The sequence below is a fragment of the Paramisgurnus dabryanus genome, chromosome 23 (genome assembly GCF_030506205.2).
Source record: "Paramisgurnus dabryanus chromosome 23, PD_genome_1.1, whole genome shotgun sequence".
Taxonomy (NCBI): Eukaryota; Metazoa; Chordata; class Actinopteri; order Cypriniformes; family Cobitidae; genus Paramisgurnus; species Paramisgurnus dabryanus.
Window position 1 is genome coordinate 9,869,398 of NC_133359.1, and position 23,737 is coordinate 9,893,134.

The 23,737-nt window shown below is 34.5% G+C and overlaps 3 protein-coding genes across 3 annotated transcripts; 2 read left to right on the forward strand and 1 right to left on the reverse strand.

Moving 5' to 3' along the window:
• The first annotated feature begins 34 nt into the window (after positions 1-34).
• amn1 (antagonist of mitotic exit network 1 homolog (S. cerevisiae)) lies at positions 35-2,887 on the forward strand. The gene is made up of 7 exons (XM_065292008.2): positions 35-234; positions 319-448; positions 521-650; positions 953-1,170; positions 1,269-1,325; positions 2,328-2,439; positions 2,613-2,887. The coding sequence occupies exons 1-7, from the start codon at positions 206-208 to the stop codon at positions 2,684-2,686; spliced, it is 750 nt and encodes a 249-aa protein (XP_065148080.1). The 5' UTR covers positions 35-205; the 3' UTR covers positions 2,687-2,887.
• A 62-nt stretch (positions 2,888-2,949) lies between these two features.
• etfbkmt (electron transfer flavoprotein subunit beta lysine methyltransferase) lies at positions 2,950-4,221 on the reverse strand. Its single transcript, XM_065292007.2, has 3 exons — positions 3,850-4,221; positions 3,422-3,552; positions 2,950-3,324 (listed from the first exon to the last, which is right to left on the reverse strand). The coding sequence occupies exons 1-3, from the start codon at positions 4,128-4,130 to the stop codon at positions 2,975-2,977; spliced, it is 762 nt and encodes a 253-aa protein (XP_065148079.1). The 5' UTR covers positions 4,131-4,221; the 3' UTR covers positions 2,950-2,974.
• A 1,450-nt stretch (positions 4,222-5,671) lies between these two features.
• LOC135781493 (uncharacterized) lies at positions 5,672-22,131 on the forward strand. Its single transcript, XM_073813396.1, has 19 exons — positions 5,672-6,416; positions 6,508-6,790; positions 10,398-10,495; positions 10,653-10,785; positions 10,937-11,062; positions 11,314-11,439; positions 15,211-15,315; positions 16,691-16,882; positions 16,976-17,205; positions 17,340-17,607; positions 17,703-17,825; positions 17,910-17,983; positions 19,219-19,303; positions 19,374-19,467; positions 19,578-19,660; positions 19,838-19,939; positions 20,029-20,069; positions 20,595-20,661; positions 21,961-22,131. Exons 2-19 carry the CDS (start codon positions 6,545-6,547, stop codon positions 22,129-22,131), a joined length of 2,364 nt encoding a protein of 787 aa, XP_073669497.1. The 5' UTR covers positions 5,672-6,416; positions 6,508-6,544.
• The last annotated feature ends 1,606 nt before the right edge of the window (positions 22,132-23,737 follow it).

Below are 23,737 nucleotides of genomic sequence, written 5' to 3' on the forward strand. Positions count from 1 at the left end.
GACGTAATATTATATATGAACACGCCCACGCGACGGAAGGGAACCAAAACAAAGCAACGTGAGGATGCCAGACAGAGCGTTTACATACATACCGATTGTTATTTTCATTTTGTTTAAGAAACACAATGAAAGATTGTCATAGATTTTGCTAAAGACAGTCTAGTGGTTAACGTTAGTTATATAGTGTGCTGAAAACGACCAAATAATGGCAACTGTTGATTCTCTAGTTAGCTTGTAAGTACCCTTTTCCCAGATCAGTATATAAAACAGTATATATATAAATATGAAGAGTTGAATTACCTTGTCAAATGTGTACAGATGTGCTTTAAGTGTTGCTCAGCGTGCTGAGAAGTATGACGAGATCAATATCTTGCCTGCTGGCGTTAAAGACAGATTATTGCGAATAATGACGTTTTACGGCACAGTCAGCGACTACAACATCAGTCAGGTAATCTGATACAAGTGTTCGGTATAATGTTACCCTGTTTCTATTTGGGATTTATGTTGATTTGTGGTTTAGCTGCTGCACCCTGGGACTCACACACTGGACCTGCAGAACTGCAGCGTGACCGACACTGCGCTTAAACAGATTCACTGTCGCCAGCTGAGGACCATATTGCTAAGAGGATGTACACATATTACATCTGAGGGTATGATTTTACTAATAAATCATGTTTTATTTAGTGACATTTATTAATAAGTCGATAGGAATCAAATTTATTTCAGTGGTATGAAGGTAAATAACTCAAACCCCTGAAAATCAAACGTTTTGTAAATTGAAATTTTTCTAGTTATGCATGTTTAAAATTGTATAGCAATTGCTCTTTGTTAGTACGGTCTCAGGAAAATAATGTGTTAGCTGTGTGAACTCATTTTCTAAACAATAAAATGGCAAATGTTAGTCTTTTGCCATATATTGAAAATGGAATATTAAATATCTGTCTCTCCCCAGGTGTAGCAGTTTTGGCATCCCAGTGTCCTTATCTTCAAGTAGTTGATCTCACGGGTTGTACACTTGTGACAGATTCAGGGATTCAAGCACTGGCTCGACACTGCAAACATTTAGAAGTGATTTCACTCCGTGGCTGCACTGCTGTCAGTGATGAAACCCTGCTAGAACTGGGAGCAAACTGCAGGCTGCTGCATAGCATCTATTTCTCTGGCACAGAGGTAATTCAGAGGTTTTCACTGTCAGACTTTGGAAGCTTATAAAATTTTATTATGCTGTGTGTACTATGTTTTTTATTTTTTTATTGTATATTACTAAGGTAACAGATAAAGGGGTCATTGGACTTGCAACTGGCGTTTGTTCACACAGCCTAAAGGTATTGTGCATTTTCTTTGTGTGTTACACTTTTACAGACTTTTCTTCCTAGGGCTCATGATGCGAAGCTCGTCACAACATGCCAGTAGCCCTTCATGTTTGTTGCTCGTCATTTCAAAATATGTGTTTGTTGTATCATGTGAACCATGTGCATCATCCTCCTGTCAAAATAAGAGCCTGCTGCACATGCGTCGAAATGATTTATGATAATAGAAAAATCTCTTTTATCATAAACCCATATTTTGAAATCACAAGTGATGCACAAAAGTTTACATGATGCTCCGAACACATATGATATGAATATGATCAAAAAATGTATTTATTTTACTAATTGCATTCAAAAAGTGAAACTTTTTGTACACTTTTTACTACCACATCTTTTCCTTCCCTTCGCCTCTCTATTAATGTGCTTCAACACAGCTAGCCTCTTATGGGATGACCTTTTGTTTCTTGCCCTCATTGTGTAAGGTGTCAATGGTCGTTTTTGGACAACTGTCAAGTTAGCAGTCTTCCCCATGATGTGTGGCCTACAGAACTAGACTGAGAGACCATTTAAAGGTCTTTGCAGGTGTTTTGAGTTTATAAGCTGATTAGAGTGTGGCACCAGGTATCTTCAATATTGAACCTTTTCACAATATTCTAATGTTCTGATATACCGAATTTGGGATTTTTCTTCGTTATGATCATCAAAATTAAAAGAAATAAACATTTGAAATATATCAGTCTGTGTGTAATGAATGAATATAATTTACATGTTTCACTTTTTGAATGGAATTAGTGAAATAAATCAGCTTTTTGATAATATTGTAATTATAAGACCAGCACCTGTATTTTAAAATGATGTGCCACATAGGACGGGCTACATACATGTTGTGACGAGCTTAGCATCGTACGCCCTTGAAAAAGAAGTTACCGGCCGCCACTGAGTTCAACCCATAATTCTCACCATTAGATGAGCCCTCAAATACACTTTTAGACTTTTGTTTTCGTTTTTCTTATGCAGGAGGTACAGATGGTACGGTGCCGGAATTTAACAGATCTGGCCGTGACCGCCGTTGTTGCAAACTGTTCCAACATCAGAATTTTCAATTTCCATGGATGTCCCCTCATTACAGGTTAGTCACATGATCCCAGACATAAATTGCAATGTAAATTATAAAAGGTATCCTAAAAAATTTACAAACCCATTATTATTTTATATATACTGGTATATATATAAAGGTACAAATGGCCACATAACTGCATATATATCAGTGTATTTATACCTGCTATATGGGTTCTCATTCAGATAAATCAAGAGATGCCCTCCAAAATCTTATTGGCCCTGACAAGATCCAACAGGTGTCTTGGACTGTATACTGAATCTGATCTCCAAAAAGACAACACAATTAACTATTTAAGACTAAAAAAATGTGCATTCCCAGTTTGTGTAATAAATATTTATAATTTGCTGTATTTAACATTATGAATATATTTATTATGTAAGAATATTTCCATTTTTTATTTTCAACAGCACTGTACTGTAATAAATATATAATAAACATACATGTACTAAACAAATTACATGAATTTGCTTTTATTTCAAAAACATATTAACAAGCGCACGATTACCAAAAGACAAATAAATGTCCACACATAAAAATGAAAATATTAAGGGTCGGGTTTGTAATACCACACTGTGCTACTAGTTAGTCCATAATTCTCCTCTTTGACCGAGTCCGGTAACTCAAACTGAGCAACCTTATGTAATAGTTTTCTAATGTTATGGCTCTCAAACTGAGCTCGTCCCGGGTCACCAATAAGCACCTGCGTACCATGTGCGCAAATGCATTTGTGGAGCCACTGATGCAGGTCATCAGCCAGAACTTCATCATAAAACATATCTCCTAAAAGAATGAGGTCCCAGTTATAAGGCTTTGAACCAATCATATTCTCTGTGACACATGGCAAGGGATCCAGTCCGTTCAGTTCACAGTTCATTTTGGTGGCAACAGTAGCAACTGAAATCAAATCAAACAAAGCATTTATGTAATGTGTATGTTTAGTTACAAGGAAACTAATGTGTAGTAAGGAGGTCATTTGTGCAAAAACCCTTACTTGGATCAACATCGTTGGCCACCACATGGGAAGCTCCAGTGAGTTTGGCAGCAATGGCTGACGCTCCACAGCCACAACCAAGATCCAAAACTCTTCTACCTCTAGAAACCTCTGGGTTATTTAAGAGATACCTATGCAAAAAATGTTTTAATGAATTATAAACCAAAAATGAGAGTAGATTTAACGATAGTATGCAATTTGGCAAGATTTACAATGCCACATAACAAAATACTGTAGTATACTTTTATGTAGTAGATAATGTAGTATTTTACTATAGTACATATCAAGGTATATACTATAGTATTTACTACAGTAAAAACATTAAAATACTGTACTACAGTATAAATGTACTATTGTAAATACAAAAATATACAACAGATATGGGATAACCTTCATCATTTCAAATGTGCTGCTTTAAAGACTATTACCTAGCAAGTGCTTGTCCACCTGGCCAATATATTGCCCAAAAAGGATCAGTGAAAGGCCATAGTTCAGGTTTCTCTGTCCAAAACCGGCAGTTGGGTGTGATGAGCCTTAAAGAAATCTCTGGGGTTAAACTTCGGCTGTTTACTATTTCTGTGTTGTCTACAATAAAGGTCTTTAAGGCGTCCTCTGATTTGTTGTTGCAGAAATAATGGCGCTTCAAAGAACACTGAAAGGCATTAGAAAAGGAACGAACGCGTAACCACGTGCCTATTACCCTGTACATTTCGACAGTATATAAAAACGATTTTAAATTTGCTCGACAACATTTTACTTCATGTTCCCAAACAGCTTCTCGTTCTCACATGTCTACCGCGCACGCGCAGACTGGTGTAGAATACAAGTGACGTCAACGAACGTGAACCATGTCCGTTTCTCAATCCGAAGGCTGCAGTCTCTGGAGGTCGTAAATGCTGGCTGCATACGTCATCAAGCTTGTTTTTCAAGTTCACTGAGAAATAAATTCGCAAGACATAAGCATATTACAACAATTTACGATTAACAAAGAATAACAGTCAAGTTTATGATTGTTAATATTCTGAAATAGGACAGTCTAGATGACGTATGCAGCCTGCAAATGCTACCTAGATTGAGAAACGGCCGATGACATGCACACGGCTGCTCCACCAATCGGAGCACTCACTTTTAAAAAGATGCAAAACTGTAATAAATACTGTAAATAAATATCGATCTCAGTCAACATAAGAGTTTTCTCTTTGTAAATGGTTGTCTTTGTTAGTACTATAATTTTTTTTTAAACGTATCTTGGTGTTTTGCGTAAATTTCATTTTATGTGAATATGGTAATTATTGAGAAACATAGCATTGCTAATTTTTTCGACATGGCATTTTCTTTCAGTTTTAACAAAATAAAATTTTTATTTTTATTTTATTAAATTTTTGCAATACATTTTACATTTAAAATAAAAATGTTAAATAATTTGGGAACAATTTCATTTATTTATTATTACATTTTTTTTTTACATATTTTTATAATTTATATAATTTCTTATTTAAATTTAAATAACATATTGCAAAATGTAAACAACATTCAATATTTCAAAATAAGTAGGCTAATTATTGATTTTAGGAGGCTTAGGAAACTTAAGGGGGTCGCACACCGGTCGCGCAGCTCAGCGTCGAGTCGCGTTTAGGACAACTCGGAGGTATCGTAAACCGGAACATTTAATAGCGCAAGCTTCGTCACATAGCTTCTACTTCAAAATGCAGAATATACTTTAGCAGCCAATGTTAATCATTAATGATTTGGGACAAATATGATGTTATTTAATGTTAAACTATGTGAGAGCCGCTCTGTGGCGCAACAGGGATTTGAGCAACTTCCTCAGTCGTAGCTGGGCGGCATGGACAGGCGCCACCTGTCGGCGCCGGTGTGCGTATACTCATAGAAAACAATGTGTTTGAGTTTTTTAGAACGGTGCGGCGCAGCGCTGGTGTGCGACCCCATTTAGTATTTTTACAAAGCGACCAAATGAGGGAGCATTCAACATCTTGTCTTTAGAGCCAACAATAATAAAAACAAAATAATAAAAAACCAGGTGGAAAACATAAATAATATATGAAAAGATATATATTTAAATCACAAATTATTAATATTTCCAGTGGAACGACTTATCGCATTATCATTTAAAGACTTCTGTCTGACACAGCTAGCACCATTCAGAGAGAACCAGTGCCAGTAACATTATTACAGGTACACGCTGAAGCTTTGTCATAGTAATCATACCTTCCATAAATAATCCTCAAAATGATTGTTCACTGAAGAGGTGGGCTGGACAAACACTCTCTGTGTCTTGTATAGGGCCATCACCATAGAGACTTGCTAGAGCTTTACTTTGAACAGCCCTGCCTGCTTAATAAGGAAGCCAATTGCAAAGTATTGAGTGTGTAAAGCACTGAAGCAGAGAAAAGGATAATAAACAACCAAAACCAAGGATACAAAAGGTATGAGTAGTCTACCCTTATTCCCTTAATTTTAATGCTACCTGATTTCTAAAAACCATGCATGCATGCATGTAACAACAACAAAAACACAAGGGATTGTTTTGGTGTTATGTTACCCTGGCATGTTGGGTTAGAACTCTCTGGTTAGTGTGAAATTGTGTTGTATAAGGGCAAGACAGGGGAGGGTGACTGAGTGGCTTACATCTGCATTTGTTAAGGAAAACTCATTTTAGAGCTCTTGTGAATACGGCCATGTGGAGAGACGAGAGACGTAGGCTCTCACCTTTGGGACACAGGAGTGACCCGGGATGGGTCGCTGACTTGAGTCGTGAATCTTCACAGAATGCTCTTAGATCTTCAAGTCCCATTGCTTTCTCAGATCTTGACTTTTGGGACAACAAGGTATGAAAATCAGGTATGCGTAGACATTAGTCCAACATTTCAGTGTTATATGTGCAAGTATATGTAATATTATAACTCTTTTAGAAGTCTTCAGCATGGAGTTGCATAGGATTATCTGGATCAAATCACCGCTCGGAAATCAGCAGGTTAGTGTTTAAACAATTACACAACTTGTATATTGTTTGATTCATGTGTGATTGTTAATAATGAATGTTTTCCGTAACTCGGCTCTCTCAGCAACCAGTATGGACAGGAAAGTACGGGATCCCTGGGCATGCAGAGATGGCCATCTGGATCTCGTCTGGCTCCAGAAGGTGCTCCACGATCACACTCTACTACTACAGAAGATTTTAAGCTCAAAGCTGATCTTGAGAAAAGCAGTATTAGACGAGTAGAGCTCATCCAGAGACTGCGAGAGACCAAAAGTCACCTGGAAGCTCAGACAGACCTTCTAAAAACCAGAGAGATGCAGCTTCAACAAAGCCACAACATCTCACATCTTCTGGAACTAAAGCATAAGGTACAGATATCAGATTTTTAACACTTTCAAAGTTGTAATTTTGGTTTATGCTTTAAAGGGATAGTTTACCCTATAATACAAATATTTGTCATCATCCCCCTATGTTGTTCTGAACCTGTATGAGTTTCTTTATTCTGTTGAACACAAATGAAGATATCTTGACTTATGGTACACACACTGTTGGCGGTACCCATTGACTTCCATAGTATTTGTTTATCATACTATGGAACATAATGTGTACCACCACACTGCAAAAAATGACTTTCTTACTTAGTAGTTTTGTCTTGTTTTCAGTAAAAAGATCTAAAACTTCTTAAATTAAGATGCTTTTTCTTGATGAGCTAGAAAATAAGTCTAGTTTTTAGACCAAAAATATAAAATTTAAGTGTTTTGTGCATAAAACAAGCAAAAACAATCTGCCAGTAAGCAAATTTTTCTTGAATTTAGTGTTTAAGAAAAATGTTCAAGTTTTTTTTTGCTTACCCTCATTGGCAGATTTTATTTGCTCTTTTTATGCACAAAATCACTTAAATTTTAAATTTTTTGGTCTAAAAACTAGACTTATTTATTAGCTCATCAAGAAAAAACATCTTCATTTAAGTGAACACACTGCAAAAAATGCTTTTCAAGAAAAATAATTCTTAGTATTTCTGTCTTGTTTTCAGTAAAAATATCTAAAAATCAAATTTGAGTGATTTTGTGCATAAACAAGCAAAAAAATCTGCCAATGGTGTAAGCAAAGAAATCTTAAACAATTTTCTTAAACACTAAATGCACTTACTTACCCAATGGCAGATTTTTTTGCTTGTTTTATGCACAAAATCACTTAAATTTGATATTTTTGGTCTAAAAACTAGACTTATTTTCTTGGGTCGTTTTGCTCATCAAGAAAAAGCATCTTCATTTAATAATTTTTAGATATTTTTACTGGAAACAAGACAAAAATACTAAGAAAATGTTTTATTTAATTTTTTTGCAGTGCATTACTTTACTCAGACTTCAACAGTTTTGTATCATTTATCATATACACTGCAAAAAATGACTTTCAAGAAAACATTTCTTAGTTTTATTGGCTTGTTTTCAGTAAAAATATCAAAAAATTCTTAAATTAAGATGCTTTAAAACTAGACTTATTTTCTTGGGTCGTTTTGCCCATCAAGAAAAAGCATCTTAATTCAAGAATTTTTTGATATTTTTACTGAAAACAAGACAAAAATACTAAGAATTTTTTTTTCTTGAATTTTGTTTGCAGTATATAAATACAGTACAGTCACGTAGCTTCTTTTTAAAGGTGCTGTTCTCCTTCACAAACCTGCACAGTGCAAAAAATTACTTTCTTACTTAGTATTTTTGTCTTGTTTTCAGTAAAAATTTCTTAAAATTCTTATATTAAGATGCTTTAAAACTAGACTTATTTTCTTGGGTCGTTTTGCCCATCAAGAAAAAGCATCTTAATTCAAGAATTTTTTGATATTTTTACTGAAAACAAGACAAAAATACTAAGAATTTTTTTTTCTTGAATTTTGTTTGCAGTATATAAATACAGTACAGTCACGTAGCTTCTTTTTAAAGGTGCTGTTCTCCTTCACAAACCTGCACAGTGCAAAAAATTACTTTCTTACTTAGTATTTTTGTCTTGTTTTCAGTAAAAATTTCTTAAAATTCTTATATTAAGATGCTTTAAAACTAGACTTATTTTCTTGGGTCGTTTTGCCCATCAAGAAAAAGCATCTTAATTCAAGAATTTTTTGATATTTTTACTGAAAACAAGACAAAAATACTAAGAATTTTTTTTTCTTGAATTTTGTTTGCAGTATATAAATACAGTACAGTCACGTAGCTTCTTTTTAAAGGTGCTGTTCTCCTTCACAAACCTGCACAGTGCAAAAAATTACTTTCTTACTTAGTATTTTTGTCTTGTTTTCAGTAAAAATTTCTTAAAATTCTTAAATTAAGATGCTTTAAAACTAGACTTATTTTCTTGGGTCGTTTTGCCCATCAAGAAAAAGCATCTTAATTCAAGAATTTTTTGATATTTTTACTGAAAACAAGACAAAAATACTAAGAATTTTTTTTTCTTGAATTTTGTTTGCAGTATATAAATACAGTACAGTCACGTAGCTTCTTTTTAAAGGTGCTGTTCTCCTTCACAAACCTGCACAGTGCAAAAAATTACTTTCTTACTTAGTATTTTTGTCTTGTTTTCAGTAAAAATTTCTTAAAATTCTTATATTAAGATGCTTTAAAACTAGACTTATTTTCTTGGGTCGTTTTGCCCATCAAAAAAAGCATCTTAATTCAAGAATTTTTTGATATTTTTACTGAAAACAAGACAAAAATACTAAGAATTTTTTTTTCTTGAATTTTGTTTGCAGTATATAAATACAGTACAGTCACGTAGCTTCTTTTTAAAGGTGCTGTTCTCCTTCACAAACCTGCACAGTGCAAAAAATTACTTTCTTACTTAGTATTTTTGTCTTGTTTTCAGTAAAAATTTCTTAAAATTCTTATATTAAGATGCTTTAAAACTAGACTTATTTTCTTGGGTCGTTTTGCCCATCAAGAAAAAGCATCTTAATTCAAGAATTTTTTGATATTTTTACTGAAAACAAGACAAAAATACTAAGAATTTTTTTTTCTTGAATTTTGTTTGCAGTATATAAATACAGTACAGTCACGTAGCTTCTTTTTAAAGGTGCTGTTCTCCTTCACAAACCTGCACAGTGCAAAAAATTACTTTCTTACTTAGTATTTTTGTCTTGTTTTCAGTAAAAATTTCTTAAAATTCTTAAATTAAGATGCTTTAAAACTAGACTTATTTTCTTGGGTCGTTTTGCCCATCAAGAAAAAGCATCTTAATTCAAGAATTTTTTGATATTTTTACTGAAAACAAGACAAAAATACTAAGAATTTTTTTTTCTTGAATTTTGTTTGCAGTATATAAATACAGTACAGTCACGTAGCTTCTTTTTAAAGGTGCTGTTCTCCTTCACAAACCTGCACAGTGCAAAAAATTACTTTCTTACTTAGTATTTTTGTCTTGTTTTCAGTAAAAATTTCTTAAAATTCTTAAATTAAGATGCTTTAAAACTGACTTATTTTCTTGGGTCGTTTTGCCCATCAAGAAAAAGCATCTTAATTCAAGAATTTTTTGATATTTTTACTGAAAACAAGACAAAAATACTAAGAATTTTTTTTTCTTGAATTTTGTTTGCAGTATATAAATACAGTACAGTCACGTAGCTTCTTTTTAAAGGTGCTGTTCTCCTTCACAAACCTGCACAGTGCAAAAAATTACTTTCTTACTTAGTATTTTTGTCTTTTTTTCAGTAAAAATTTCTTAAAATTCTTAAATGAAGATGTATTTTCTTAATGAGCAAAATTAACTAGGAAAATAAGTCTAGTGTTTAGACAAAAATATATTTTTTTGCTTGTTTTAAGCACGAATTCGCTTACATGTTTTATTTTTTGTCTTCAAACTAAACTTATTTTGCTCATCAAGAAATACATCTTAATTTAATTTTTTTTACTTAAAACAAGACAAAAATACTAAGTAAGAAAGTAATTTTTTTTGCAGTGCATCTTTATTGTTTTCCTCTCCTTGCAGCAGCCGTCTGAAACAGTGAGTGTTCTTCAACAAGATAGAAAAGCAACAGACGAGAGCCGCTTTGAAGAAAGCCGCAAACGAACAGAATTACATGACAAGTGAGTTATACATGAACAAAGTCTGTGATGTAACATAATGTATGGAATTACTTCCTTATCAAAAAACTAAAATGCATGCTACTGAATCGCTTATCATTTATTGAACCCTGATCAAAATATGGCCTGTATATTTCCCTTTAATTTTATTCCTTCCAAGGGTCCTGCAGCTAGAGTTGGACATTTTAAAGATGAGATCCAACCTGGAGAGAAGGACTTTACCTACATCACCAAATCCAAAACCCCCACTCAGCAACACTTTGCCTATTACAAAAGATGAAATCATCAGAGAGGTAAATCATAGTGTGTACAGCAAAAAACTTTTAATATCAGACTTTAACAGTCTTGCATCATATATCACGTATATACATACAGTTAAAAAAAATACAAATAAAATTTTAGAAAAGTATATGAACATGTTGTATATGATGTTGTCTCCATCAGGGACAAAAGCAGACTGAGAAAGAAATAAAGAAGCTTAGAGAAGCTCTCAGAAGGACAGAAGAGAGAGCAGAAGAGCTTGAATATGAAAAAAATAATGCATTAAGACAGCTTCAGTCTTTTCAGGAGGTCAAACACTGTTTTCAATACATGACCCTGTGTGTGAAATCCAGGCTAAAGTCTCATAATTTTATTATGAGATGTATATTTTTCACTCATTGATTTTACCTTGATTTTAATCTTTGACATGACCTTACTCAGTTAATATTAAGGATATCAAGGTTATATTCTCACAGAATGTCCTTTACGTAGATTGATTTTATGTAGAAAACAATAAATCACAAAAATGTCTTTAGCTGGGTTTTCACATCTCAAAACAGGAAAATCAAGAAGCCATGAACCAAAAACAGGAGCAGAACCAAAGACTGAACCAGTCTGTCCAGGTCCAAGCAGAACTAGAAGACCAGTTGAAAGAGTCTTGCATCCACCTGGAACAAATAGAGCTGGTAAAACGTTTGGATTTAAACACCTGGCAGTACATTTAAACTATATTTCATTTAGTTTTTGTGTTCCCTCAGATTTGAACGCACAGTGTTGGCCTTTTTAGCGCCTTTCTCTGTCAGTTGAGCTACACGATTTATGACAGAGAGCTGCACTGCAAAAAATGATTTTCAAGAAAAAAAATTCTTTAGTATTTTTATCTTGTTTTCAGAAAAAATATCTAAAAATTCTTAAATTAAGATGCTTTTTCTATATGAGCAAAATGACCCAAGAAAATAAGTCTAGTTTTTAGATCAAAAATATCAAATTTAGGTGATTTTGTGCATCAAACAAGCAAAAAAAAAAACTGCAAATGGGGTAAGCAAAAAATCTTATTTTTCACTAAATTCAAGACAAAATCAAGAAAAATTTGCTTACCCCATTGGCAGATTTTTTGCTTGTTTTATGCACAAAATCACTTAAATTTGATATTTTTGGTCCGAAAACTAGACTTATTTTCTTGGGTCGTTTTGCTCATCAAGAAAAAGCATCTTAATTTAAGAATTTTTTTATATTTTTACTGAAAACAAGACAAAAATACTAAGAATTTTTTAATTGAAAATTTTTTTTTGCAGTGTGTGCTATACAATGCAAAAAAATGACTTTCTTACTTAGTATTTTTGTCTTGTTTTCAGTAGAAATATCAAAAAATTCTTAAATTAAGATGCTTTTTCTTGATGGGCAAAACGACCTAAGTAAATAAGTCTAGTTTTAAGACAAATAATATACAATTTAAGTAAAATTGTCCTTAAAACAAGGTAAAATATCTGCCAATAAGGGTGAGAAAAAAAATTGTGAAATAAGATTTCTTTTTTCTTAAACACTTAATTCAAGTAAAATTTTCTCACCCCATTGGCAGATATTTTTGCTTGTTTTAAGCACAAATTCACTTAAATTGTATATTTTTTGTCTAAAAACGAGTATTATTTTCTTAGGTCATTTTGCTCATCAAGAAAATCTTGATCTAAGAAATTTTAGATATTTCTACTGAAAACAAAACAAAAATACTAAGTAAGAAAGTCATTTTTTGCAATGTACCATCTCATACACTGCAAAAAATGACTTTCTTACTTATTATTTTTGTTTTGTTTTTAGTTCAAATATCTAAAATATCTTAAATCAACATGCATTTTCTTGATTAGTAGTAGCCCATTATTGTCATTGGTCACAGATACCAGCGAAATTAGCCATCAACCTGTCCATAGATACAGTACATAAAATATGACTGTGGAGGACAGGACAAGAAGACGGGATTGAAGAAGAAATACAGCATAACATGAGGGAGGGGAGGAGAGAAAAAAACTTCCAGACTATGCCCCCGTGGGAGGTACAGTGTGGGAACAGAAAAAACATCAGCAACATAAGAACATAATCAGTACAGCATGAAAAACACACGATTTGCAACAGGGGAGGGGAGTGGGGGGTGGAGGTAACCCAGCACAGGCAAGCAGCCATCTGGTCCTGCACCCATTATCGACGCTGGTCACATACCAGCTTGTCAGACTGGTGGTATAAAGCGGCGTGGGATGGGGGGTGTGGGGGTTGAATGAATATCTTTGTTTATGTGCGTGCGTATGTATGTATGTATAACCCCATACACGCAGACCTTTGGTCCCGGAAAATACCCGTAAAATTGCCAGACAAGCTTCTGTGTGAACACAATCACGTCCCGTAAATCTTCTGGGATCATTGCCGGAAAGAGGACCTAGTAAGATACACGGAAAACCCTCTGTGTGAACAAGAAGCCGAAAAAATGCCGTAATGGGCGTGTCGTAGTGAGGACGCGCGCATCATCACAACAAAAGTTATGGTTCAGCTATTTAAAACGAGAGATTTACATGTATATCAACATTCACAATGAGAAATGTCGCAAACTAGATTGAAGCAGTTATCAGGAAATGATAAATGAGATGCATAAACAACATGTCATGGCAACATGAAGTGGGTTCAACTCTTTAAAATGAGGGATTACCATGCAATACAACATTCACGACAAGAAATGTCAGCAAACTGGACTGAGGTAGATATCAGGTAAGTTAGCTCGTCACTTACCACGCTGAAGCGGAGATCATTCATTTAATATTATAATAAACAAAAATGCCCGCGCATCATCCCAACAAGAGATATCGTTCAGCTCCTCAAAACGGGGGGTTTAAATGCATATTTACAATTACGATGAGAAATGTCTGAAAACTGGATTAAAGCAGAGATCAGGTCAAATATCCACTCTGAGGCTGAGATCATTCACCAGCATAGAACTGTGCGTTCACGCGCTCCTTTATAGTCTTATCATAAACAAAAATGCATGCGAGTGGTTTCTGGAGAAAGAAATAATAAATATATCTAAACTTCAGATGCTGCGTAGAAGATCATTGGCAGTGTGAATGAACAAAAAATCTAACGATCCCGGAAAAATCCAGGATGTATTTTCCGGAATGCCTGTGTGAAAAGGGCTTATGTAAAAGTTCTTGTATGTGTAGGCCTGGAGAGTCGCTACTCCCGGCATCAATTCAAGATGCCTCAGTCCGCAAGATTCCCATAGCGATACAAAGCAAATTGCCATGGAGACGGCCTTGATCAGGTCACAGACTGAGTCAACTATCAACAGGTGTCTGTGGAAGAACGCAAGAGCGTCTCACTGCAGTGCTCTTCCGGTGGACTTTCTGTTCCAACAGTGGCCTTGGCCGAGGCAAGTGCTGATTAAGGGGAGGCGAAAGCAGATAAGATTTGGATTGTTTGGTCTTGGGGCGAGTAGATGCATTCCAATTTACACGACTACTCTCTTAGTACATTCTGGTCTCCGAATCGTTCCGTTTGCCTTTGCAAAGCCATGAACTTCTCCATGATGTTATCCATATTGCGGTTAATGGTCCCAGTCTCAGTGCTGACCGCTCTTCCCACGGCTTCAATCATGACGGGCAGCCTTGTGAGGTTTTGGACAGCTGTTACTGTTTTCTGAATCCCTCGGAAAAACCAGGGCAATGCCTAATCCAATCAGCAGAAAACCTGTTATCATGGTTCCGAATAGGTGGATATCTTCAATGACCTCCACAGAAAGAGCCACCAGATACACAACCCGCCACCTCTCCCACGCGTCTATCGTATTGCCAGGTGCGAACGTTCCGGCAGGGCAGTCAGGTTCCCCTGAACCCAAGCTTCTTGTCGAGAAGAAGCGTCGAGAGACCAGTTGATAAAATCCATGATATTTAGCAAAATAAGTGAAATATATAAAATAAAAGTGATTTGTGCTTAAAACAAGCAAATAAATCTGCACATAGGTTAAGAAATTTTCTAGATTTTTTCTTGAATTAAGTGTTTTTCTTAGGCCATTGGCAGAGTTTGTTTTATGCACAAATTCCCTTAAATTTGACAATTTTTGTTTAAAAACTAAATATATTGACTGCATCTTGATCTAAGAATTTTTTTATTCTTTTTACATTCAAGTGAATGTGTGCTTAAAACAAGCAAAAATAACTGCCAATGGGGTGAGAAAATGTTTCTTGAATTAAGTGTTTAAGAAAAAAGTTCAAGAATTTTTTTTCTCACCCCATTGGCAGATATTTTCCTAGTTTTAAGCACAAATTCAATAAATTATATATATATATTTTGTTCATTTTGCTCATCAAGAAAATACATCTTAATTTAAGAATTTTTTGATATTTGTACTGAAAACAAGACAAAAATACATTTTTTGCAGTATATGTTGTGAAACTTAATCATTTTTTTCCCTTTTTCAGGAAAGAGACATTTTGTCCTCTAAGACACGAAGGCTGGAGGATAGTCAACATGATCTTAAGGCCAAACTAACTGGAGCTTTAATGGACAAAGACCGCCTTGTACAGGTCTGGTATGATCCGTATTTGAAAGCAAACATTTAATGCATTCACTGAATGTGAAACATTTCTTAGTATTTTTGTCTTTTCAGTAAAAATATCAAAACATTCTTAAATTAAGATGCTTTTTCTTGATGAGCAAAACGACCCAAGAAAATAAGTCTAGTTTTTAGACCAAAAATATCAAATTTAAGTGATTTTGTGCATAAAAGAAGCGCAAAAATCTGCCAATGGTGTAAGCAAAAAAATTTCCTTAAACACTGATTTTTTTCTTTTATTTAGTGTTTAAGGAAATTTGTTTTATGCACAAAATAACTTACATTTGATATTTTTGGTCTAAAAACTAGACGCATAAAAGAAGCAAAAAAATCTGCCAATGGTGTAAGCAAAATTTTTTTCCTTAAACACTGATTTTTTTCTTTTATTTAGTGTTTAAGGAAATTTGTTTTATGCACAAAATAACTTACATTTGATATTTTTGGTCTAAAAACTAGACGCATAAAAGGAGCCAAAAAATCTGCCAATGGTGTAAGCAAACATTTTTTCCTTAAACACTGATTTTTTTCTTTTATTTAGTGTTTAAGGAAATTTGTTTTATGCACAAAATAACTTACATTTGATATTTTTGGTCTAAAAACTACACACATAAAAGGAGCCAAAAAATCTGCCAATGGTGTAAGCAAAAAAATTCCTTAAACACTGATTTTTTTATTTATTTAGTGTTTAAGGAAATTTGTTTTATGCACAAAATCACTTACATTTGATATTTTTGGTCTAAAAACTACACACATAAAAGGAGCCAAAAAATCTGCCAATGGTGTAAGCAAAAAAATTCCTTAAACACTGATTTTTTTATTTATTTAGTGTTTCAGGAAATTAGTTTTATGCACAAAATCACTTACATTTGATATTTTTGGTTTAAAAACTAGACGCATAAAAGAAGCAAAAAAATCTGCCAATGGTGTAAGCAAAAATTTTTTCCTTAAACACTGATTTTTTTCTTTTATTTAGTGTTTAAGGAAATTAGTTTTATGCACAAAATCACTTACATTTGATATTTTTGGTTTAAAAACTAGATGCATAAAAGAAGCAAAAAAATCTGGCAATGGTGTAAGCAAAAAAGATTTCCTTAAACACTGATTTTTTTATTTATTTAGTGTTTAAGGAAATTTGTTTTATGCACAAAATCATCTACATTTGATATTTTTGGTCTAAAAACTAAACTTATTTTCTTGGGTCGTTTTGCTCATCAAGAAAAAGCATCTTAATTTAATAATTTTTTGATTTAATAATTTAGTTTGTACATGTGATATATATATATATATATATATATATATATATATATATATATATATAAGTGGCCCTTCTGTGATCTACTATATAGGAAAAGGCTGAGCTCCATCAGAAGGTCCAGGCTTTGGAGCTGCAATTGCAGAGGGAGCAGAGAGGGAAGCAGAGCTTCAATGAGCAAGTCACACACTTGCTCCATACTGAACTGTCTCAAGTAAAAAACCAAGCCAACAGAGAGAAGAAAGACAACATATTCATGAAAGAGGAGATGATGTCCATGAAAGAGGTCACCAACCTAGTTACAAATTACGATTTTCATACAGAAGTTTAATAGGGTTAGGGATTTGTTTAACATGATGAAATCTCCTTACACTTTCAGCTGAATGAAAAGCTTTCATCTGATCTGACCAAGGCTACAGAGAGGCTACAGGTAACCTTAAAACAACAACATGAACTGGAAGCAGACAAACTCATCCGGATCAATCAGATCGCAGCGTTGGAGACTGAGCGCTTGAAGCTCCTCGGAGAAAAGGAGGAACTCAGGAAAAATGTTAATGATGGAGTTCAGGATGAGATTAGAGAGCTGAAGGAGAGATGCTGCCAACACAGGTGAGATGTTCTTCTCAGTCTTGGAAATTGGGAATGAATAATATGATGTGATATTATATGATGAATAAGAGCCAAGTATAGTTTAAATTCAACTATTATTAAAAATAAAATTATACCCATGTCTGAATATTAAGGGAACTGCAGGACAATCTAAAGCAGGAGAATCAGAATCTGCAGGTAAAATGTCAAGACCTGGAGAAAAAAGTGCAAATTATGGAGGCGGATTGTAAGAGTAAGAAGGAGGAGCTACATCGTGCAAGGGTGGGGTTTGAACAGAAAAAGGAGGAGTTAAGAAAAATGGCAGCTCACTGGAATGAGAGGTGGCTGGATGTGTCGTTGATGTTAGCCTCCACACAGGAGGAACTTGAAGAGGTCAAGAAACAAAAGCAAGAAAATAATAAAGTATTTCATCCTTAAAATGTTTCTCATATATAATGAAATTATTTAGTGTTTTGAAAACACACAATGTCCGAATGATGAATGAATGATGTCCGAAGGTTTCTTCTGAAGAGCTGGATAGAGAGTTGAAGGAGAAGCCGAGGAAGGTGTGGGACACACTAAAAAATAAAGACACCCAGCTGGTGGAGCACCAACTTAAGTTGCAGTCTGCTCACGGTCAGGTGGGACCTGTCCAGTCTGATTGGTTGATAGCTGGATGAAGATGTGACATCATTATTGTGATAGACTTCTTTAATGTTGTGCAGGTCTCACAGCAGATTGGTGAGATGCAGAGACTGGAGCAGCTACTGGAAGAGACAGATCATAAACTTAGACAAAAGTATGTCTAGTTTAGCGGTGTTCCCATGGTACAGCAGCAAAGTCCGTGATTATTACACCAGAATGAAAACGCAACTTTTAATCTATCGTCTGTCTTAGTACACGGTGTAACTACAGTAGAGTCAAGTTTTAAATAGGAAAAATATCAAAACTCTTTGGTTACTATTGAGCGCAATGCTAATGGTCTGATCCAATTGAATGGATTATGCTAATTTATGCTAAAAGTGGTACCGCCAGACCTGGAGATCAGCTGAATGGATTCCAAAACTGTAAAAATCAAATGTTTAACTTTAGGGGAGAATTAGCATATTTAAAAAAAGTAAAGTTTCCCAGTTTAAATGGTGGCTCGATGACGCACTAGATGGCCCCGCAACAAAAACTACGTACACACCAAACGCAGGGCATCGGTTACTGTGGGTTCACACCAGATGCGAGTTCAACGATTGCGCGAGTAGATTACATACAAAGTCAATGCAAAGACGCGATCAGACGTGTCCTCGTGTGGGGCGATGCGAATGACGTGATATTGGCTGCGAGTTAGCAGCGAAAACACGCGCTATTCGCCTCAAACGCGTCTTCGCCCAAGCTGAAAATATTCAACTCGAGCTAAACATTTGCATGACACAAAATTAATTCTCGCGACGAGTAACGCGATGCCCCGTGTTTGGTGTGTACGTAGCATTACTCGCTCTAGATTACACGCGGGATTTAACTTCGTGTCATGCACATTTTTCGCTCGAGTTGAATATTTTCAACTTGGGCGAAGATGCATTTGAGGCAAATAGCATTGACTTTGTACGACGCGGGCATCTATTCAAGTGTTTGAAAGTTGAGCGAGAACAAGTGGGTGTGGTTTCAGCACAGACAGCAGACACGCCCCCAGTGTTTAAGAGCAGAGAATCCTGCCTGTTTTTCCAAGATTTTGATAACTTGCCGTTTTTTTAATTATTCGAATTTGGCTGGGTGGTTAATAACACTTATACCACGGGTCTGTTGAATGATGTATTCTGATTGGTTGAGAAATGTTCCACGGGTATGCATTATTTTTCAATAACCGCACACCTTACCTGTCAAATGTTTTTAAAATAGGCACCAGAGCAATGTTTGTGGTAAGCGTGGTATACAAGGAATAATTGACTCCGGTCCTTCTGTGATGTGACAAACTGAGAACACATTTAATATCGGACTTTAATAAATGTTTCATGTCATTCTCTTACTTCTTTGTTCATACCACAGAGAGCAAGATCTGAAGAACCTTGAGATACTGAGAGAAACAGAAAAAGCAGAGGCTCAGATCAAGATATTAAACCTCGAGCAGGAGGTACAATGACATTTAAAGTTGCGAATAAATAAGAATATTGGAAGTTTTAAAATGTCAGTTTTCTCTGCAGCTTCTTAAAGATAAAGATCTGCACTCACAAGCAAAAGTGGTCAGCAATGAACACAATCCTGAAGACTTTAAATCTCTGCAGGCTTTGTTAGAAGGTATGATGCTGTGTTCTCATTGGATGAGGGGAACATTTTGGAATAATTGAATCATAATTTGTTTTCGATGACTGTTTTCACCAATTGTGGTTTTTGATTTATGACTAAAGAATACAGAAAGACCACAGAGAAGCTGACGGAGGAGAAAAATCATGCTTTACAACAACTGCACGATCTTGATCGTTTCCAACAGGTACTGAGAGAGATACGCATGAAACATTTTTTTGTTTAACTAATGTTAACTAAAGAAGATTTGATTTTACATATGTATTAGTAAATGTTAGAATTAACATGTGCTGAGATTAACAAATGCTTTAAAGTATTGTATATTGTAAGTTTATTTTTACAAATGTTAACTTTCTTTATAAAGGTGAATGCAGTAAAAGAATCCCCACCAGATACCAAAAACCAGAAAACTGCTGGTTTGGACCTTGTAGATCCTAATGAACAAAGGAGGCTGGTTACTGAGCAGGTAAAAAACAGTGTACAAATGTTGCTAAACTTTCCTTCAGAAAGGATTGCAATAATACTTCACTGTTATTCATACTTTCTGTGGCACAGCTCAAAAATCTGTTCAAAGAGAGAGAGCAACGTGGAGAGAGGTCAGTTATATTTTAATAATTTTGTCAGTCAACTATTAATTTGATTTATAACCCACCTAAGAATTTATGACAGTGGGGTAATTCCAAACATTTTCCCGCACCTCGTTAGGCGGGCCTCAATCCTTGCATCAGATTCTTTAGGTAAAGTTTTAAAGTGATAAAAAAAAGTTTTCCTTTATGTGAGTATTTTCAATACAGAATAACAATGTAAATAAGACAAAATGATAAGATAAACGTCTCTGAGTGTCACACCTATGTGTAACACCAAAATGATGATAATATTTAATAGCTTTTTAGTTCACATAATGTAAAAAAATGTTTTGTTTGTTTAAAGTCTTTGGGTCTAAACTTACAGGACAAAGCTTTGATCTCACAAATCTCATAAATCTTGGCACAAGAGGAGGTGTTGCTGTTGTCAACTCAGGAATTTTCCCGCTGTCATAATTTACTGTCATAAAAACAAATATCTGTTTTAGAGATATAGGATCCTTAACACAAAATCTACATGTGTTTATATATGCTAAGGTCTCCAGTGTTGCCTAAAAGATGTGGCTTGCTTGAAAATGGAGTTCAAAATCCTGAAAGCATTAAGGTTAGGATACCTTCAAATGATAATAATACTGGGTTTAAGTTTAGGTTTTTGGTGGTCATAAACCATGAGGTCAAAAACTGTTTGTGTATTTAAAGGGGACAGAGAATGAAAAAACATTTTTACCTTGTCTTTGTTGAATAATGGTAGTCTACCCACATTCACAAACATACAAAAAGTGCTAGACATGCTAAACATCTCAGTCTCATGGAAATTCCTCTTTTAGAAATGTCAGCCAGAAAACGGCCAAATCTGAAAAACTGATGCTTATGACATCACAGGCATCTCACTGCCCCTCCAATTTAAAATAATTGGCTACATTTTTGAATGGCAGCAAAGTCAGCCAATCAGTAATGAGATTGAAAGTTAAGCCAGTAGGGGGAGCCAAATATGTGCAAAACCACTTGTTTAAAATCCCCCACCCTAATAGAGCTATCTGAGAGAGGTTTTTAGGAAGCTTCTAAGGCAGGGGTGGGGAACCCTGGTCCTGGAGGGCCACTGTCCTGCAGAGTTTAGTTCCAACCCTAATTAAACACACCTGAAAAATCAAATTAAAGTCATCAGGATTACTTGGAAGTGAAATTAAGGTGTGTTTGATTAGGGTTGGAACTAAACTCTGCAGGACAGTGGCCCTCCAGGACCCAGGGTTCCCCACTCCTGTTCTAAGGCATTACAGACCCAAACTAATTTTTTTTTGTACACATGTCACATCACAGAACAAGGATAAATACGCCGTTCAATCATTCTATGTCACCTTTGAAATATACATCTTCCCAATATGTTAGATTATGTAGATCTAAGGAGAGACATTTTGAAAATCTAATTTATTTATTGTATTACTATTGCTTTGTTCACTATTAATATTTATTTCATTTAAACCTCAATATAATAAATAATCATGTTAAGCACCATAATACACTAAAAAATATATAAGAAAAATATAAATATGTACCTTTTCAGTCTCTGGGGGGAGGGGGGGGGGGGGGTGATACCATCAAAGGTTCATTTTTGCATGGGTATACAACACATTGAAATGTACAATATTATGCCATAAGGACCTATTGTGTACCTTAAGGAACAATTTTGTACCAATTAAATTGTACAAAACAGCTAACTGTACCTTATAAAGGTACACAGTAGATCATTACATTACAGTAACCCAAAAAGGTACAAGATTGCATTATGATAAGTATACATGTAAAGGTACAAAATGGAAACTTATGGTACCACCCCATCGACAGAAAAGGTTTAGTTTTAAACAGTCAGTGTACAATACACCTTACTTTTTTTGTGGACTCCTAGCACCCCCTTGTGGCCCCAGCAGGGTCCCTGGCCTCAGGTCTGAAAACCGACAAGGGGACGTCTTCTAAAACTTTTGCTGATCATGGGGCATCAAAGATGGCTGATGGAGAAGAGTGCACAAATGCACGGGCAAGTAATGATGATGATTATGCTGAAAAATACAAAATATAATTGAAAAAAATACTCAAAATAACACTGTTCAATTCTGGTCTAGAATCAAATGAATTGATGAATAAATATAAATGTGACCCTGTCTTTGAAATAAGTCTTATCATCTAATGATGAGATTAGGAGCATCAAAGTTTAATTTCATTGATTTAACATTGATTTCAATCTTTGACATGACCTCACTTAGTCAAAATATCAAGGTTAAATGTTCACACAATGTTCTTTATCTATGTTGGAGGATTTTATGTAGAAAACAGTAAGCCACAACAAAATAATTTTAAGGGGGTTATCACAGGCAGGGTCACATATCATAAAAAACTGCATATGCAAGCACACAAAAAAAATCTCATTGTGAAATCTAGTCTAATATTTTGTCTTAATCAAAGAGCATGCTGGGATAGCATAAGCTGCTTTAGAGGTCAAGCAAGAATGCAGTAGTGAAGTATATAGTTGTAAACAAAAATAAAACCAAATGTTTTGCTCGCTTTAGAATACAATAAATCATTTTAGTGCTGTGTGGTATTATTAAATTCATTCAATTTAGACAGAGATTTATATAGACCAATTAAGAGTAGACGTCACAGTTACGTCACTGCAAGCTGCGCGCGCAATGCGGTTGCAGAAAAACAATGGAAATGAATTAGACACGAGTGAAAAGAGCAAGATAACTCACTAGAAAATGTCCTGTTGTGCTGTTAAGTGTCAGAATAAGAATGCCAAAAAAGATGGCTTTCATTTTTATAGAATACCTTCGTCGAAGACATCATTTGAAGATAAACGTAGGTGTTTATGATTACAATAAGCCCTTAAACGGACAGAATGGAGCGAGGAAATCATCTGGGAATCTTTTAATAATTAGAATAGAAAATAAGTAGAGAAGATGTCCGGTGTTCTGTCGAAGTCTGTTCCCTCCATGTGTTTCTTATAGCGTTTTTATCACGTTACAATTATAATTTATTCAGAATAAATGTTTTTTTTATACTGAAAAAGCAATAATATCACAATTTTTAAAAATATTTCATACTTTTTTCGTTTTCTATTATTTATTTTTATTTCCTTATATCTTAGCTTATGTCTTCTTCCTGTTTGTTCTAAAATTATTATGTTTACATACTTAATAAATATATAAATATAGCGCACACACACACACACACACACACGATGTATTAATATATAAACAGGCCTTTTAAATATATGTTTAAACATAATACGTTTATAATAGTTTTAGAACAAACACGTAAGATAAATATAAGGAAGAAATAATAGAAAACAGGAAAATTATGAAATATTTAATAAACGCTATTATATATAATACATGATAGTATTGCTTTTATATGTACTTTAGCGATTCAGACTGTAAAAATAATTGATTTAGAAAAAAAGAACAATACATATACATTACATACATGCATATCAGTAGCCAAGCCATTTAAACTTTTTATCTATCTAAAAAATAAACATAACGTGATTAAAACGCTATAAGAAACAGTGCACTAAAGGGAAACATAGGGGAATCAGACTTCGACAGAACACCGGATCCATAAAAATCACAGTTTAATGCTAAAAGACTTCACAACCCTACTGCGGAGCAGTCATTTTCTGCAACCAG

What these genes read in the sequence shown, in the direction of transcription:
- amn1 (XM_065292008.2), top strand. Translation starts at nt 206, where the DNA reads ATGGCAACTGTTGATTCTCTAGTTAGCTT. An exon ending in GCGACTACAACATCAGTCAG is followed by an intron (nt 449 to 520) that starts GTAATCTGATAC and finishes TTTGTGGTTTAG; the next exon opens with CTGCTGCACCCTGGGACTCA. An exon ending in TGGATGTCCCCTCATTACAG is followed by an intron (nt 2,440 to 2,612) that starts GTTAGTCACATG and finishes GTTCTCATTCAG; the next exon opens with ATAAATCAAGAGATGCCCTC.
- etfbkmt (XM_065292007.2), bottom strand. Translation starts at nt 4,130, where the DNA reads ATGTACAGGGTAATAGGCACGTGGTTACGCGTTCGTTCCTTTTCTAAT. An exon ending in GGTGGACAAGCACTTGCTAG is followed by an intron (nt 3,553 to 3,849) that starts GTAATAGTCTTT and finishes TTTTTTGCATAG; the next exon opens with GTATCTCTTAAATAACCCAG. An exon ending in GGCCAACGATGTTGATCCAA is followed by an intron (nt 3,325 to 3,421) that starts GTAAGGGTTTTT and finishes ATTTGATTTCAG; the next exon opens with TTGCTACTGTTGCCACCAAA.
- LOC135781493 (XM_073813396.1), top strand. Translation starts at nt 6,545, where the DNA reads ATGCAGAGATGGCCATCTGGATCTCGTCTGGCTCCAGAAGGTGCTCCA. An exon ending in AGCTTCAGTCTTTTCAGGAG is followed by an intron (nt 11,063 to 11,313) that starts GTCAAACACTGT and finishes ATCTCAAAACAG; the next exon opens with GAAAATCAAGAAGCCATGAA. An exon ending in TGCAGTCTGCTCACGGTCAG is followed by an intron (nt 17,826 to 17,909) that starts GTGGGACCTGTC and finishes AATGTTGTGCAG; the next exon opens with GTCTCACAGCAGATTGGTGA.